We start from the raw sequence: 16528 nt of genomic DNA, 5'->3' as shown, positions 1-16528 counted from the left end.
GGAAGACACAGGTGAGCAATGACACAACCGATGTGTGCTGCATGCAAAAGACAAATACAGCTCGAAAACAAGAGTGATGGGTGTATGTTCATCTGGGCAAGCTGAGTTTAAGGGTAACGTTAAGCTGTGTGTGTGTGTTTATGCATGTGTTTGTGTCAACCTAGTTTTACTTCAATATATATATTTGGTTATATGACTATCAAGATGTAGTTGAAATGATTTCCCTATTTACTGTGCTAGACACTCTAAACACTATTTATCTCAATTTGAGGAGCCTACCTGCGCTTACTGCATTTCTAGCATTTTATGTCAACATCTTCAGCATTTTCTACCACTTGGGATGTTCTCAAAGTTTTAGTATTGCTGATGCTACACTACTGTATTGCTTTTAATAGGTGCCCTAATTTGGGTTCCCAGTGAGCTGAAACGCATGGGTTATTTCATTTTTCATCATTGCCTAGATATGTTGAAAATGAAGATTTTTATACAGTTTCACAACTGTGCCTCAGATGTCTTTACAAGTTCATTTTCACTCTCAACACAAGTAAGAAAATTGTTCTTGTTTGCTTGCTGCTTTGATTGTGCTTTAAAGTGTAATTCCAGTTTCTTTTAATTTGGGTCTTATTATTAAAATTATTGAATTTGGTTTCCCTTTACAAAACAAAAGGGCAGAACAAACTAATGTTAGGACTTAGACACTGACCTCAATGAACTAGTGGGTATGAAGGCCAACTGTTGTTTGACATCACTTTAATCTGGGCCAAAAGGTAGCACTTGAACACACCACTAAGATGACAGCCAATGGCCAACTAACAGATAAGTTCTACACCTGTGTCACACAGCATGTGAGCAATATACGTGTATCCTATACCAGCGAGTCACAGTAGTAATTGTCTTTATTAGTCATTGAACGGAAAACCAACGACCTAGGTCTGTTTATGTCTAATGTTTTTTTAAAAAAGCTGTTTGCTCACTATTTTCACACCACTCTTGACAACCACAGATGGTTTATAGATAATTCTTTTCGAGAATATATCCAACGTCTGACAGGAAGTTGCAAATGGCACTGGCATCATCGGCCCTTGGTCTTTGGTTGCATTTAGGACCAGTTTCAATACAGAAGAGAAATATAACACAGTGTATGTTCAACTGTAAAGAGAGGTTTTTACATTACAGGAATTATGTGTTTTAGCTTTGCGAAGGCAAGAAAAAAAGGCATCCTACCCTCCAATTCCAATGAAAATTGTTTCAACGTGGAGAAATCTAAAGCTTGACAAGCTCATCATGCCTAGTTACTGTTGCTCAGCTATGGTTGCTTAATTGCTTATCAGGGAGGGGTTTAGCAATTGGCTGTTTGGAAGATCTTTTGTTTCTTACCCCATTAACTGTTTTAGAAATGACACTACATTCTCAGACCTCAACAATTACTGTGCCGTGGTGAGTACAATGTTGTGATAACCAATGCTGAAACAGGTTTAACTTTGTAACATTAAAGAGTGTGTCTGTGTGCATAACGCCTCACCTCTAGGCAGCACATTCCAGGCGATCGTGTCAGTGATTGCTGTGAAGATCCAGTTGAGCTCTCCGAGGGGAGTGCGTCTGTCATTGAGCCTGCCAGGGATCCTGCACCACACACAACATAACACAGATGGCACTGTGTCAGCCGCACTCACTGTATGTCACATTGCTGACTCAGGGCACAAAATGGCGATTGCTCAGTAGTATTACCACAACACATCTGAGGAAATTCACATTGACAGGCACTCACAACATTTGGTTGGTCACATGCATGGACAAAATGTAGCATTCATTTTAAATAATGCTGTATGTCAGATAAATCAATTCTAATAAGCTGTCTCAACAGACCACCTCCAATGTCACAAGAATTCTATTATACAGTATAAATGGGAAATTAAATATTAGAAACTGGGGAGCACAAGAATACATGTTTTGTATGTTTTTCCTAAACATCACCTAATATCAATATGAATGGCAGTGGCCTTCCACAACTGCAGAAAACTTAGTGCACATAGTACACCCATACAAGTTCTCAAATGTGTCTCAAATGTTCATGTTAAATTATCAGTGGCCCTTTACAACTTGCGTCATTTAATGGTAAAGCTATCTTCAGAGACAGCCATGGTCATGTACGATACTATAATTGGAAGGCTGCTATTAAGCTGCTTTAATTTCTTTTTAAATCTCTATGTGGTTATCATCTCTCTAATGTGCCCTTACTATCTCATTGTAATATCTTATTAAATAGTTTTTGTTGGGATGTAGACTGTATTAATTTTGCATATTAAACATTACTTTTGTTGACTGGAGTGAAGGAACCTCAGGGACTGACATCTCATTACTGATGTCTATCCTTTAGTATTCAATAAGGATATCATGACTAGTTAAACACTTTTTCCAAAATCTGAAGTGGACATGACTACAGAAGTATATTCACTGATATGTCTACACCAAGTATTGCTTTTCACAGGAAATCCTACATGTAGTTTGGAATGTAAAAACCAAATTTGATTTATTCCATGATGGCAGAGTGGGAGCACCCTGGAGATGGGACAAAGCAAATCCCAGAAAATTACATTTAATACACGTGGCCATATGCCTTTTAATGAACACTATGTAAAGCAATGAGGGAACACACTGAATGAGGACAAACACTAGCTGGCTTACAGATACTTGTTTTACAGTTTATATGAGCTGCTGATCTGGTGTTCATGTAAAGCAAAAAGGAGGAATAGGCTTTAAATTACATTTTTAAATGAAGCAAATAATAAAGCACTTACACAACCTGAAGCTTTATGGCTATCAATACTACTTACACATAACATTGTGTTTCAGAGTAAGAGACAGATTAGAGGAGACAAGATCAAAATCATTTTATGTCTGAGAGGCCTCCCTGACTTTTGAAGATAACATGACAATTATCTTGTCATTTCAATATAATTAGCGTTTTATTCTGCATCTTTTTAGAACATTATGACGTTGTTGTGATAAGAGATAGAATATCTTTGTTGTAATGAAGATGATTAAAAGTAAACAACAAATTCTCTAAGTATACTATGTCAGTATGACTGGATAAAATATGTCATGACATCCTAAAGTGTTTTCCAGTTTCCAGTTCATTCTCATCCCACACGTCATCCTCAAATGTTTTCTCTACACTGAGGTACAGTAATGATTAGCTGGTGGACTGGAGCACTGCCAAGAGCATTTCTCATCATCAGGTAGAAGCTTTAAATGTAGTAACCATCATCAGTCAAGAAATTACTCTGCAATAAAAAGGTTTCTCAATTGAAATTAATGGAAAAAGACATTATTATTATCATCATAATATTATATATCAATCAGCAACAAGGTCTGGCAGCTAGTACGTTAAGTCAATCAACACCAAATTACTCGTAACTCCATGCAGTACGTGTGTGAACTCTTCTTGACCTAAACCTCTCATTTCTACCAGTAACAGCAGCTGTGAAGCTCCTGGCAGGTACAAGCCCAAGATAAAACGATGAGAGCCAGTCAGCTCCTGAGCACTTTGAGTGCTTGCCAAAAGAGTCTGGCAAGTCAGCAGCAAGTATGAGCACTCAGCAGTTCATATCCTTGCGCTGTATCCAGCTTAATATATTTGAGTATGGGAGAAAAACAGTGTATTGGTGGTCGGATGGATAAACAGATTGATAACAGAGTCTCTGAAGGTTGCTGTCATTGATATAATGAAGCAACTCTTGAAAGCATCTTAACATTTTGTAAAGCACCTTGTACAACTCATTTCAAAAGTACCTGTCTACCTATACAGTGCCTATGAAAAAGTATAAAAGTGTTAGAGTATAGAGTGCAACACTGTATCATGATCTACTCAATGTGGCCTTTTGATAAGAAACGACAGTGTCACAGATCTCTGCAAAGTAACCTAACTTGTCACTGGTGGACCCAAGTGGTTTAAGAAGTAACACAGTTGAGTAAATGGAGGTTGCCTGAGTAAAGAGAATGTGTTTTAAGGATTGAATCTGGAAGGTCCAGTAACTGAAGAATCAGTATATTCATAAACAAAACCATGAAGACAAAAGAAAAAGTCTAAGAAACTAGTTAGAAAGGTTAATGAAAACAAGAAAAGAACAAGAAAATGGAACTGAATATATATATATATATATAATATGAATATAAGCAAAAAAATAGAAAGAATATGGCACATGTGTAACGCTGCCTACAGCAGGTCATTCTCAAAGACAGGGCAACAATGCAAGTAAGGGACTAGTGAAGAAGGACACAAAGACACTTGTAGTGGTTAGCACAAACGCTTCACCACAAGAAGTACCTTTCTTTGTGGAGTTTGCATGTTCTCCCCATGTCTGCATGGCTTCCTCCCACTACAGTTAGGGCTGATTGGTGACTCTAAATTGCCCATAGGTGTGGATATGAGTGTGAATGTTTGTCTGTCTCTGTTGGCCCTCAAGCCTGACCTAGTACTGCTGATGAAAATTTCACCGCTGCAGAACATGAAGCTCAAATGCTGTAGCTGGCTCCATTATTGACAATTATGAAGCATCCGTTTAGATTTTAGCAGTCAATTACTTGGGTCATGTTGATGATGATTCTTAAATGAATCATCCTGACCTCAGCTGGATTAAGAACCAACCTGAGTATGATTGGATAAGCAGTGCTGGATGTGAACAGGGTCACAAAGTCCTCTATAGGAGAGATAAGCTGTTGCTTTGATCCGGAGCAAAGTGCCAAATCTCTTTGCTGCTGTGTTGCTACATCTCTGACATGTCTGTGGATGGCTGACGAAGTAATTAAACACGTATCTCCTCAGTATTATAAATGCTGATATACCATCACAGTGACATGATTCTTTTTATAATGATGTCTAACCCCACACACCTTGTGGTGAGTAGAGCAGAAAGGAGCAGAAAGCAGAAAGGGGTTTCAGACAATGTGAGACTGCAGGGAGGCAGTGGACCATGCCCTCTGGGGTGGAAGACTCATGGTGAAAAAAGGAACATTGCAGATAAGGGCCATCTTATGGTACTTACGTGAGCCCCACGAGAGATGAAAGTAGAAACGAGTGAGTGTGTTAAAGACTGTGTGTAAGACACTGAGCTTGAGAGAAACTGAACATATCGTAAGTAGGTAAAATCCACATGCACCGTGCGTCGTGACTCCCATCTGAAAGGCTATTGTGGTGGGATACGGCCAGAATGTGTGTTGGATGTATGTGGGAAGCGGAGACAGAAGGGTGGACAGATGGAGCAGAGAAAGAGGAATGATCAAACTAATAAACAAATGAACAGCACACAACGACTCAAAGCTCTTATTATGTTGAATAGGCTTTACAACAAATGCTTGTAATATTTCGGGGGAGATGAGTGCGCGACACGTGGTTTCTAACTGTGTGTGACCTTTAAATGGTGTAAATGTGTGCTCAGTGAGTGGTCGGTGACTGTGCTGTCCATTCGTTGTTCGGTCATGCATGATCACGTGTGTGATCAGGACCCAGCTGAAAAATTATGACAAAGTAAAAATGCTTCTTTGAACAATATTTGAGACCAATTACAAGACGTGCAAGTTCTGCATCTCTCTGCTGAAGCCTTGAAAGAAAAAGCAACCTGAAATGAGTTTTGGTGGTGGTGTTGCTAGGATACGATCAAGTCAGCTGACGAGTTGTGCTGCAGAAGCTACAGTAAGGTTATCATTGTGTCAAACTCTAAGAAAGATGAGATAGGACAGTTAAAAATATGGCATCCAGAAACTTAAAATAAAGCCCGAAATTCCTGCTATTACTGCTTGTTGAGTACAGAATAAGAACAAGCTAAAATATGAGACAGATTGTAAAGAAAAAACTGTGAAATTGCTGAAATGCATTCCCTATCATGAGGTGTTTACACTTGAACATCAAATTGTGATATTTGTGATATAATTTGTGTTCTGAAAGAGATCTAACTACATTTTCAGTTATAACTTTTACAGCTTTTCATTTATTAAACCAGATGTTTTAGGTGTCAGGCATCGAAATATATTTCTACCCGACACACAGAAATGTTCAACCTAAAGAAAAATTATGACAGACAATTAGAATGTGTTTTATGCTGAGACATCAGTTTCTCCAACTCTTTTAAATTAGATCTACTAATAATTTAGTACAAAACTGAGAGATTGGTCACCAATGTCAGTCCCTGTGACATTTCCCATGAATGGTTAACTGATGCCTGACTGTGGTTCAACTGCTTGCCCAGCTTCATAAACCAGAGGTGAGATGGCAAACAGGTTTAGATCCATTTTTGTTTTATGAGCTCAGAGAACATTCATTATTTAACTCTGAGGGACATCAGCTGAGTCGACATTTAGTCCTCAGTACAACATGCTGGACAAGCAATGAACTAAAACAGCAACTTAAGCAGCAACTTAACCCTCCACTGAAGCTTTCCCCCTGTGTTGTTCTGTGCTGCTGAAATGTCAAGAGATATCCTTTTATTATAACACCAAATGAAATCTGTGGGGTGTTTTTAAAACATTGATGTTAAGGACATTTCTAACAAGTTTTTGTTTTCCATGTGGAGCCCCACCCTTCATACTGTATGTCCGTACTTGTACATTAATTCAAGGTCATGTATGTCGTGATTTGGATATTGTATTACTGTTGTTCTATATTGTTTAGAACTGACAATTCAAATCCAATTTCAGCAGCACATAAAGCACAGACAAATACTGAAAAGGTCAGCATGCTGCTGCTGCAGAACTCTGCTTTAACCTTGCTGCCTTGCTATTAGTATACAACCCTGTCATGTATTTGTGTGAAAACAGACAGCTAACATGAAGAGCAGAGCTGGATTTCATAAAACAAAGTTGAATGACCTGTGTATGGCTGGTTCACCTTCCATCTTTAAAGGATTTCTTCTTTGTTTTTTCCCCTTTGCTAGTCGTGGCTCTACATTATGAGAAACTGTTACAAACTACAATACAAAGGAATTGTCCCGGATGTTTCTTTTGCATGCATTAGTTTCAAGCGGACTTAATTCAAACATGCAAAGGCCGGTTGGTGAAGCTTGTAAAAGCTGTAGCTTTGTGCTCAGATGCCAGTTTGTTTGAGTTCCATAGGAATGACTTTGAATTTCATTTTGAGGTGAAGAAGACTGACTGCAAGACTATTGTTAAACTGTCACATCTCTGTTCTGTGTTTAATACAACAGTGAGGCCGGGTGAGAATGGTGAGAACTACCAGCGCCAGTGTGAGAGGGTGCTGAATCCCCATACAGCAATCCATAGAAGCCCGTTCTTTCGTCTGGAGTGACAAGTGATAGAAGATGACACGTTCTGGGCATGAATAGAGAACTTCAATGATATCAAACCCACCGACTGATGTTGGTGTGGCTGAGAAGGCAGAATGTAGGAAAATAAAATGAGGGAGACAAATGAAAATCAGGCTTGTTTCTTTAAAGGTATTCGTCACTGCCTTGGGAGTAGCTCTGCAGTACCTTTAGACACAGCACTAGGGCATTTCTTGCACAATATTTATCCAGTGGAAAAGAGAAGAGGTGTTTCTGACAGGTGAGAGAAGGGAGCGGGGCAACAGAGATGAAAGCAAAACTGCAAGCTGTTAAGTTAATTAAACTGTAGAAGAACTGAAGAAAGAGCTGTGAAAAATACGGTGCAGGTAGATAATAAATGCTGAAATTATGAATAACCCTTATTAATATTGTAGAAACACAGGAAATAAGTTGATAGTGAACACCTAAACTACCAAGTCACATCGTGCAACAAATACCCCAAAATAGGTTTTTCTGGCTTTTTCTTTTTTCTCATTTTGTATATTTTAACTTTTGCCCATATGATCAAAACTAATTCTCTCTATGTGAAAACAAACTTGGCAAAAAAATCATGCACTTTCCACATTAAAGCCCACGAAGAAAAGCAGTAATAGTTCTGTTTGCTTGACTGGTGTAACAACTGTGGCCAATTCCATAATTCTAATAAACATATCAGCGTCAAAGTCGAGAACAAAGAGAAGACAAAGTAAATACAGTGGGTTTACACACACACACACACAAAACACAAAAGTGGACATGTAGCAGAATTATTATTAAAGTGCAGATGGATAACCTACAAAGAGCAACCCAAGGCTTTTCTAAGTCAAAGAAGTGGAGTGTACTGTACAGCAAAGGCCAAGTGCAACCTGAATCCAACTGAGCATGGATTGTATCTGCTGATGATGAAAATGCCTCAAGAAGAAACAGTAGCTGAAGACATGTCAAGACAAGGCTTCTGAGGATTTCTATGAGCTCCAGACTTCAGGTGTTCAAATTGACAATTTGTTTTTTTTTTAATGGACATAACTTCTCAAACTTCTCTTTCTTCATTATCTGAGATGTGGCAGATTGCAGAATAGTCTTGACTCACATTATGACATGGTTCTAACATGTTTCTATTAGTTCAAATAAAGGTCTGGCCTCTCTTTAAAGCTGCGGTAAACAAAGGCTCCAAACTGACAATTTACCACTTGTTTACCAGACTATGTTGATGGATCTCTGAAGTAGAGCACATCAAAACATTACATCTGGACAGGAGAGAAAAATTGTGTCATTGTGAGACAGCTCCAGCTCACTGGAGTCAGAAGCACCAAGAAAATAACTCTTCAGGACACACAGGACAAGGGGTAAACTCGCTGTGTCCCTTAACACACCCTCAGCCAAAATCTTATTAAAGTGTAGCAGAGGATACAGATGCGCATGGACGCTCACAAACTTAGCCTGGCTGTCAGTGACAGGCTGAAACCGACTAAATGATTACTTACTTTTAGCAAACAGAGTGTGAGAAGCAACAAACGTCATTAAGAGGCTGCAAACATAACCTTCAAATTTAACACCTGAAGGCACTTTCCACCACGATGTACTTTGTTTCTGCTGAGATGTAATAGTCAACTTTTAAGTTACTTACTTCTTCTAAAACCAGGTCTCCTCAACCATCTTAGTTTATAGGTGTCATTTTACTCTCCCCCGCACGTAAGGGCAAAAAAAAAAAGAAAGAAAAGTCATCCCTGATGGTTTTGTGAAACTACTAAAACTTTAGATATGACATCCATACAGAGCACTTATATCAATCTGAGTGTGCCTAAGAGCAAGAGGCGCTCTGCGCTCAGCCGCTTGGCACACGCGAGGTATATTGAAGAAATGTGGAGCTTTAAATCTGCCAAACGACTGCCACTTTGGCTGTGCGGGGGGAAACAAAGGCAGAGAATTATACCTGCAGGATGGCAACACAACAGAGAGAGATCTGACAACAAGGAGGAGTGAGAGCAAAAGGGAAAGAAAGGAAGGCAGACAGCGAGAGACACACATGAAGAAAGCAGGATAATGATCTCTATAGGCTTTGCCCTCCTGAGATACAGACAGAGACAGTAAGAGAGTTGTGACAGAGGTTGTTTTGTTGTTGTCTTGTTTCAGGATGGCTGTGGAGTGCCACTTACTTCTCGATGAGGTCTAACGTCACCCCTGGTACCAACTTGGCACTCTTCTGCATACAAAACCTGTGGGGGGGCAAAGAGAAAAGCTGCTGATAAGAGTTGCAAGGGAAACAAGAGGTGTTCACAGACTAGACAAAGCAATAAAAGATTAGCCTCTAGAGTACAAACTTTACGAGCGATGAGAGAGACAATCAACGGGTAAAACAGTCAAATGAAAAACAAGCGTTTCAGAGATTCCAACCACTGAGAAGGTTGATAAGTGTACATTAGCTGAGTCGCAGTTGCAGGGGGAGTGGAACACACACACTGTCGTATTTCTGAAACACCTGACATGGGGGTTATTGTTTACTGTGCGCTGATAGCTCTGACAGGTCAGACCAGCTGTAAGTCACAGCAAGCCGGCGCTCCCAGCCTCGACAGACACACAGCGAGTCACAGCACACCTGGAGGTGAGCAGGGGTGTCTGGTGTGTGTGTGTGTGTGTGTGTGTGTACGTGCAATCATCAGGCTCACATTAACTTCAGAAAGCATGAAATAAACAAAGACTTTGGAGACTACAATGTAAAAAATAATTAGATGGTTTCAACATAAGGTCAAAACTTCTTTTTCCTTATTGTCCCAGTAAATTTCTTCAGCTTTGACTTTGTTTTTTGATGCTTTTCTCAAACTTGTTGGTAACGTTCAGTAGCACGAGTTAATTCATGCTACTAAGTTGGGTTTCACTGTATTTATGATATCATGTGATATCACATCATTATATGATTAATATCTGTATTTTGATATCTATGCAAGTCTTATATTGTTATGACATCACAATTGAAATATTACCAGAAATAATTGTGCATCCTTAGTGATTTACTCATTTTTATATATTTGCTGTAATTGTTTTTTGTTTGAATTTTGCAAACACATAAATCCACATAAATTAAAACTACATTGGCCACATGGTGAAAGATTGCCTCTGCTTTTAGCTTTGTTTTGGTCATAAACAGCTTCAGAGTTCACGAGTGAGGGAAATAGGGAGCGTGAGATTGACAGACGGATTGGTGCATCGGCAGCAGTAATGCGGTCGGTGTACCGGTCCGTCGTGGTGAAAAAGGAGCTGAGCCGAAAGGCAAAGCTCTCGATTTACCGGTCAGTCTACGTTCCTACCCTCACCTATGGTCATGAGCTTTGGGTCATGACCGAAAGGACAAGGTCGCGGATACAAGCGGCCGAAATGAGTTTCCTCCGCAGAGTGGCTGGGCGCACCCTTAGAGATAGGGTGAGGAGCTCAGTCACCCGGGAGGAGCTCGGAGTAGAGCCGCTGCTCCTCTGCATCGAGAGGGGCCAGTTGAGGTGGCTTGGGCATCTGTTTCGGATGCCCCCGGGACGCCTCACAGGGGAGGTTTTCCGGTCCTGTCCCACCGGGAGGAGGCCCCGGGGAAGACCCAGGACACGCTGGAGGGACTATGTCTCTCGGCTGGCCTGGGAACGCCTCGGTGTCCCCCCGGAAGAGCTGGAGGAGGTGTCTAGGGAGAGGGAAGTCTGGGCATCTCTGCTTAAGCTGCTCCCCCCGCGACCCGGCCCCGGATAAGCGGATGAGAATGGATGGATGGATGGATGGACAGCTTCAGAGGCAAATAAGGGGGTTCTTTAGCTGCTACGCAGTTTAAATGAGTTAAAAGAGAGCAGTAACAAACCAGAGGTCATAAAAGCCACAGAAACAAGAAGAAAAATGTGTAAAATCCCTTGTTAGGTTGAAAATTGATTTCACTTCTCCTTCTTATACTTTTCGTTCACTTGTCAAGTAAAATCTGACTTGTCATGCGCCATACTGCCTGACCATGACAGCCTTACATGAGCCACATTTAAGGCCAATTTTCAAAAGCCCATTTAAACCATATAAAACATGTAAAATGAAGAAAGATGGCTGTTTGGATAATTTAATCGCAAGAGAGAAAAGGATCTTTTGGACATTTAACCAAGCCATCATTTTAATTTTATTTAACAAACATGATTATCAGTTGTAAAATTAAATCTTAACAAGAGGTTCAGACTTAAATATAAGACAAATATATGTATTGGGTTTGACTGAGCTGATGAAAGCAGAGTTGGTTTAATACCTAAAACAGAGTAAGAACAAAATCATGAGGTCAAAGCTCTGCTCTGTCTTTTACACATTTTCCTCAGCCTCCAAACTCCACCTGACATCGGTGCTTGGTTATTATCCACTGTTAGTGATTCAGTTTTCTCCACCAACGCTTGGTGCCGTGACTCTTGCCTGGAAGCTAATTTGAGTTCCACCGCGTTAGAAGTCATGCATGGACTGGGACTTAGCATCCAACAAGTGATCCATCCAGACTGTGAAATAAGTACTGGCAAATTAATTCAAAGGTTCTTCCTGCTGATGGAGAATAATGAGATCCCTCATGGCAGCAGCGTGACTTACTGTCTTTTTAAAGAACAGCATGGGCCCTAAGAGTGCCTGACACTCACAACACAAAGAGGAGGAAGGATGTGACCAGGACAACTTGTTCTAACGTCCTAATGATCAGCAGCTTATTGATTGCAAGCCCGTATGTGCCTAATCTATGGCAGAGCTTTGCTGTTTGTCATGTACACAGGTACACGACAAACGGCAAACAGTTTTTCCTCAGTGCAACACAATACAAGATTGCTTTGCATTTGCTTTTGAATTTCAGCTCAAGCAAAGATTAAATATTTTGTTTATGTTTTTGTCTGTGTTTGCTGCAAAAGGGAAATGGTGAATCCCCAGACATGAACAGAGATGATTAACTAAAAATGGAGTCTGGCAGAAAGAGACAGACGGGCCAAAGTAAACAGAGCACAGACGTAGCAGGAGGTTGCATCAGGGAGAGCGTGCTTTCACCGAAACCCTGTGCAGAGAGATGCAAGATCCCACAGGCGTGGTGTGATGGAAGAGAGGAAGATAAGAAAGGAATTAGAAACAGAAGAAATGAGAAGACTTTGGAAGCATTTGGTCAGACTAGTATCTTAAGTCATTTTGATTCACGCCCATGGAAAAATCAAGGTTTGTGCTCTTAAATTATCAAGAGAGTCTGATGATGCCCTGTGATCGGAAAAAAGTAAATCTGAAAGTGCTTATAATTACAGTATATGAACTAGGTTTTCCTTTACCCTGTTTATTAATATCAAAACTCTAAATCCAGCACAGCAAGTGAATAATGTATGTTCACTTCTTAGATATGAGATATAAGGACCAAAAGAAGGTAATTAATTCAAGTCAGACTAGAGGTGGCTACGTTATTAGCTTTTTGCTGAGCACATCTGAGCCCTCTGTACAGTATGTTAGCTCATGGCTCTGCATTTTAGTTACCCTATCTCATGATGTGAATCACACTGCTATCGTGAGTGCCCACCCAGGATTCCACAAATATGTTCAGATGCAGTATCTGATTGAATAATGAAAAATTACGAAAAATAGCTGCAGTGTAAATTCTGATTATATTTCCCAACACGAAAGTGCAGAGAATTCAGCTTTCAGCTTAACATGAAAAGTGTATTGCTTTGGTGATACTTCTGCTAGAAGGAGTGTCGATATATACATTTACAGTGACTGGATAGTAAAGTTACATGTAACTAATAATAATGTATTACATGTAACTAATAATAATGTACTACATCAGGGGTGGCCAACCCTGGTCCTCAAGAGCCTCAGCCCTGCTTGTTTTCCAACTATTTCTGCCCTACCCTCTGCTGATTACATGGATCAGGTGTGTTCAGCCAATCCGAAGCAGGAAATGCAGAGATAGTTGGAAAACAAGCAGGACTGTGACTCTTAAGGACCAGGGTTGGCCACTCCTGTACTACATGTAAAGTCTCAGCAGTCCAAGTATCTTAAGTTCAGTTGCTAAGAAGAGTATAAGCAAAAAAGTGCAGTTTAACATGTTTGAATCAACAGAATAAAATTAGTTCCTACAGGATTAAAACAAATCTTTAATGGATGTGATGTAAAACAAGATCATTCAATATGATTCTGAACTGTTTCGATGACTTACACTAATGCACAGTTTGTTATTGTACACTGTCTTCTGAACTATCTTCTGTGTCATCTATCCATCTCTCTCTCTCTCTCTCTCTCTCTGGGGGTTGCTGATCTTAGTGAGAGTCACAGGGTCAGTGGAGAGAGCTTTTAACAGGGCTTGTACTGTATCTGTCAAGACTCTGGTCTCACCTAAAACTCACTGGTCTTTGGAAAACATCTGCGTCATCGGAGCTGAACTGCATTGAATCTGCTCATTAGAGGTACATTCACATCAACACCATCCAAAGGTGTTGTATAACTTCAGGAGTAGGGTAAATGTTAGAGATGTAGGGTTGGAGACTTTCAAACAATAACAATAATTAATTAATTAATTAATCCCAGACCTTACTCAAGCTCTGAAAAAGACTCTAAAAAGCATCAGTCAACCAGAGGATGATGTAGTTCGCGCTTGCTTTTGGTCAGAGTATTTTGGGAGAATAAAGAAAGAAGAGACAAGGGCAAACCACAACAGCTCAATTCATGTGGAGAGATAGCAGTAATATTAAAAAGAAGGGAGCAGCACAAACTGCCTGCACTCTAGAGACTCCTCACTGCTCCCTGAGTCTTCCTTAAAGGGCTGAATTGCAGAATCACCCCCAGATCGGGTGGTAATGCTACAGTTTCCTCGTAATTCAATTGTCTACACTTCACAAACAGCCACATTTGGCTCTTTAACCAGACTAAAGTGGTGTTTGACTTCACTGTTCACGCATTAACTACACTCCACAGTATAGAATCGACACTCAGGAAGTAAATTATGATTTCACACCTGAAAGTCATCACCATTTTGTTACATAGAAATGACTTTAAATCTTTGAATCTGTAGAAATGAGATAAATTTCACCGAGGCACTACATTCCAAACTCTCCAGGCTGTAGAAGAATAAAGGATTTGAAAGGTTGGACAGCATTTGTGCTAAATAAATCAATCAATAAATCAATCAATCAATCAATCAATCAATGAAATATGAAGAGTGAGCCATATCTACATTTCACAGAGTTGGAGGCCAGGAATAAAGAGGAAATCATTATGAACAGAGAGTGAGGTGGCCCAACTTTAATTGAATCTGTGAGTAAGAGAAAGTGAGTGAGTGTGTGGGCACTAGGAGGAGAGGGTAGGAGTGGGCATGTACATATTAAACTCTGAGGAGGAAAATGAAGTGGCTCTTGTTTGAGGAAACTACTATAGTGCAGCCAGGGTGAGAGGTGGTGGAGGAGAAGGAGGAGTGTCTCCTCTGGTCCCCACAGGGATTGCCGCCTTCTCCACATCATTACTCCTTCAATCAGCTTTCCAGTCCCAAGTCACCGTCTATCAATCATGTGTCAGAGAGGCTGCTGGGTGATCTCAAATCTAATCTGCTTTGTCACCAACCTCCAATACACATCAAATATATCTCTCTCAGTACTGTGTGCTGTATCACATCTTTGTACTTCTGTGAATATGACAAATACAGCTATATGCTGTATTCTGTGATTATTACTATTAGTGTATTATTAATTTGGTGTAGTATTATGTTAGCCCATTAAGATAATAACTAAGAATAATAGCTAGGGCTCTGCTCTGCTATTGCTGACAATTTGATATGATCCTGCATCTCTGTGTCAAGCTTGTTCATTTGAACGGTGTTGGACCAGGAAGTCCATCCAACTATGGATGATCTGTTCTTGGGGTAGTGATTCATGGAGATTTCAGCAATGTGAGTTTATAATACAGACTGTTGCACGATGCAATATTGCCATAATCTAAATAACTTAATAACACATTCCCCCGTCACAGGCAGCAGTCTGATGACATTTCCCACAATTGTTCATCTCTGTCATTTTAAATTATTTTACCTGCAATAAAGTATCCACAGTTAATGTGAGGGAGGCTAAGACTAATACACAGGCACCGGTTCACAGAGTATTCTTGTAACTTACTTCATATTTCACCTGTTACTGGGTCCTAGTTGTGCTTGTACCTGTTTACAGTACCCGTCAAGATTATACCAATGATTCACTATGAGATCAGTGGACACTTTTTGCTTTCCCAGATGGCTAAATCTACTTTTTCTAATACAATCCAAGCTTGAAGGAGCATTAACCGGATAACCTTATCCAGGATTAGAACATCCAGAATTACTCATTTGAATCGCTTAGTGATGTATGAGGAACACGTCCCAGATGTTGACACAGGACTCTTCACCAGACAGAAACATAAACTAGCTAATGCAGCAAAACCCACTTTAAAGAATATTGTTACTGTAACAGTTACAGTAAGTGATGCAGAGTAAATCTGCAATCAATCTAACTAAACAAATCAGCAGATGGACAGTGAACATGGGACGTTTGAGGACATTGGGATCAGTGACCGCTGCTTTCTTTGCCTAATTAGTAGTTCAACCTTAACTGCAGAGAGTGTTGTTTATCAAATCTCCAGCAATGACTGAAGCTGCTTTTTTCTTGGCTGGATATACTCACAGTAGTCATTTATCATTTTTAACACAAATATATTACAGTGATCATACTTATGCTGCTGTTAGAAAAATAATATCAACTCTCTTTGTATAACCACGAGGTGCATATGATGTTCTAGCAACTGGAACCAAAAAAATATGGCTTGACGTCAGTGAACAGTCAAGACAGAGCTGACTGTCTGATTCGCTGTATGGAGGATGGGGTTTTCTGAGGTAAACCTGCAGCTCTCTTCAAACCCAGAAGGTCTCAAGAAAGTAGTCATCTAAGGCATATGCAGTGTTATGTAACCGTTTCCTCTGTAGTCAAGAGATAGGAGTGGGAAAGATGGATGTGTCAACATTTTTACAAGCAATTTACATCTCAGTTATTAAAGCCAAGGCTCCAAATAAAGTACAGTGGTGTGCGTAAAGGGGTGTGTGTGTGTGTGTGTGTGTGTGTGTGTGTGTACAAATACTTGTGTTTAATTTTCATCATTCCACCCTTAGAAGCTGCAAAAGGAAGGTGCAGCTGTGTTTGTTCTCAATGAACAAAATCCAGCTGCTGTGTGTTTTATGT

At 40.0% G+C, this 16528-nt stretch overlaps 1 protein-coding gene across 6 annotated transcripts in view; it reads right to left on the bottom strand.

Moving 5' to 3' along the window:
* rptor (regulatory associated protein of MTOR, complex 1) overlaps positions 1-16528 on the bottom strand; it is a 151109-nt gene that overhangs the window by 62646 nt on the left and 71935 nt on the right. For all 6 annotated transcript variants that reach the window (XM_026359910.1, XM_026359914.1, XM_026359909.1 and 3 more), the window contains exons 8-9: positions 9473-9532; positions 1523-1623 (exon numbers count right to left, since the gene is read on the bottom strand). In XM_026359910.1, the coding sequence (XP_026215695.1) occupies positions 1523-1623; positions 9473-9532 (161 nt within the window). The remainder of the gene's footprint in view (positions 1-1522; positions 1624-9472; positions 9533-16528) is intronic.

This window comes from Anabas testudineus, chromosome 1 (genome assembly GCF_900324465.2).
Source record: "Anabas testudineus chromosome 1, fAnaTes1.2, whole genome shotgun sequence".
Lineage (NCBI taxonomy): Eukaryota > Metazoa > Chordata > Actinopteri > Anabantiformes > Anabantidae > Anabas > Anabas testudineus.
Note: the sequence above shows the minus strand (reverse complement) of the source record. Positions and strands in the feature narration are given on the sequence as shown.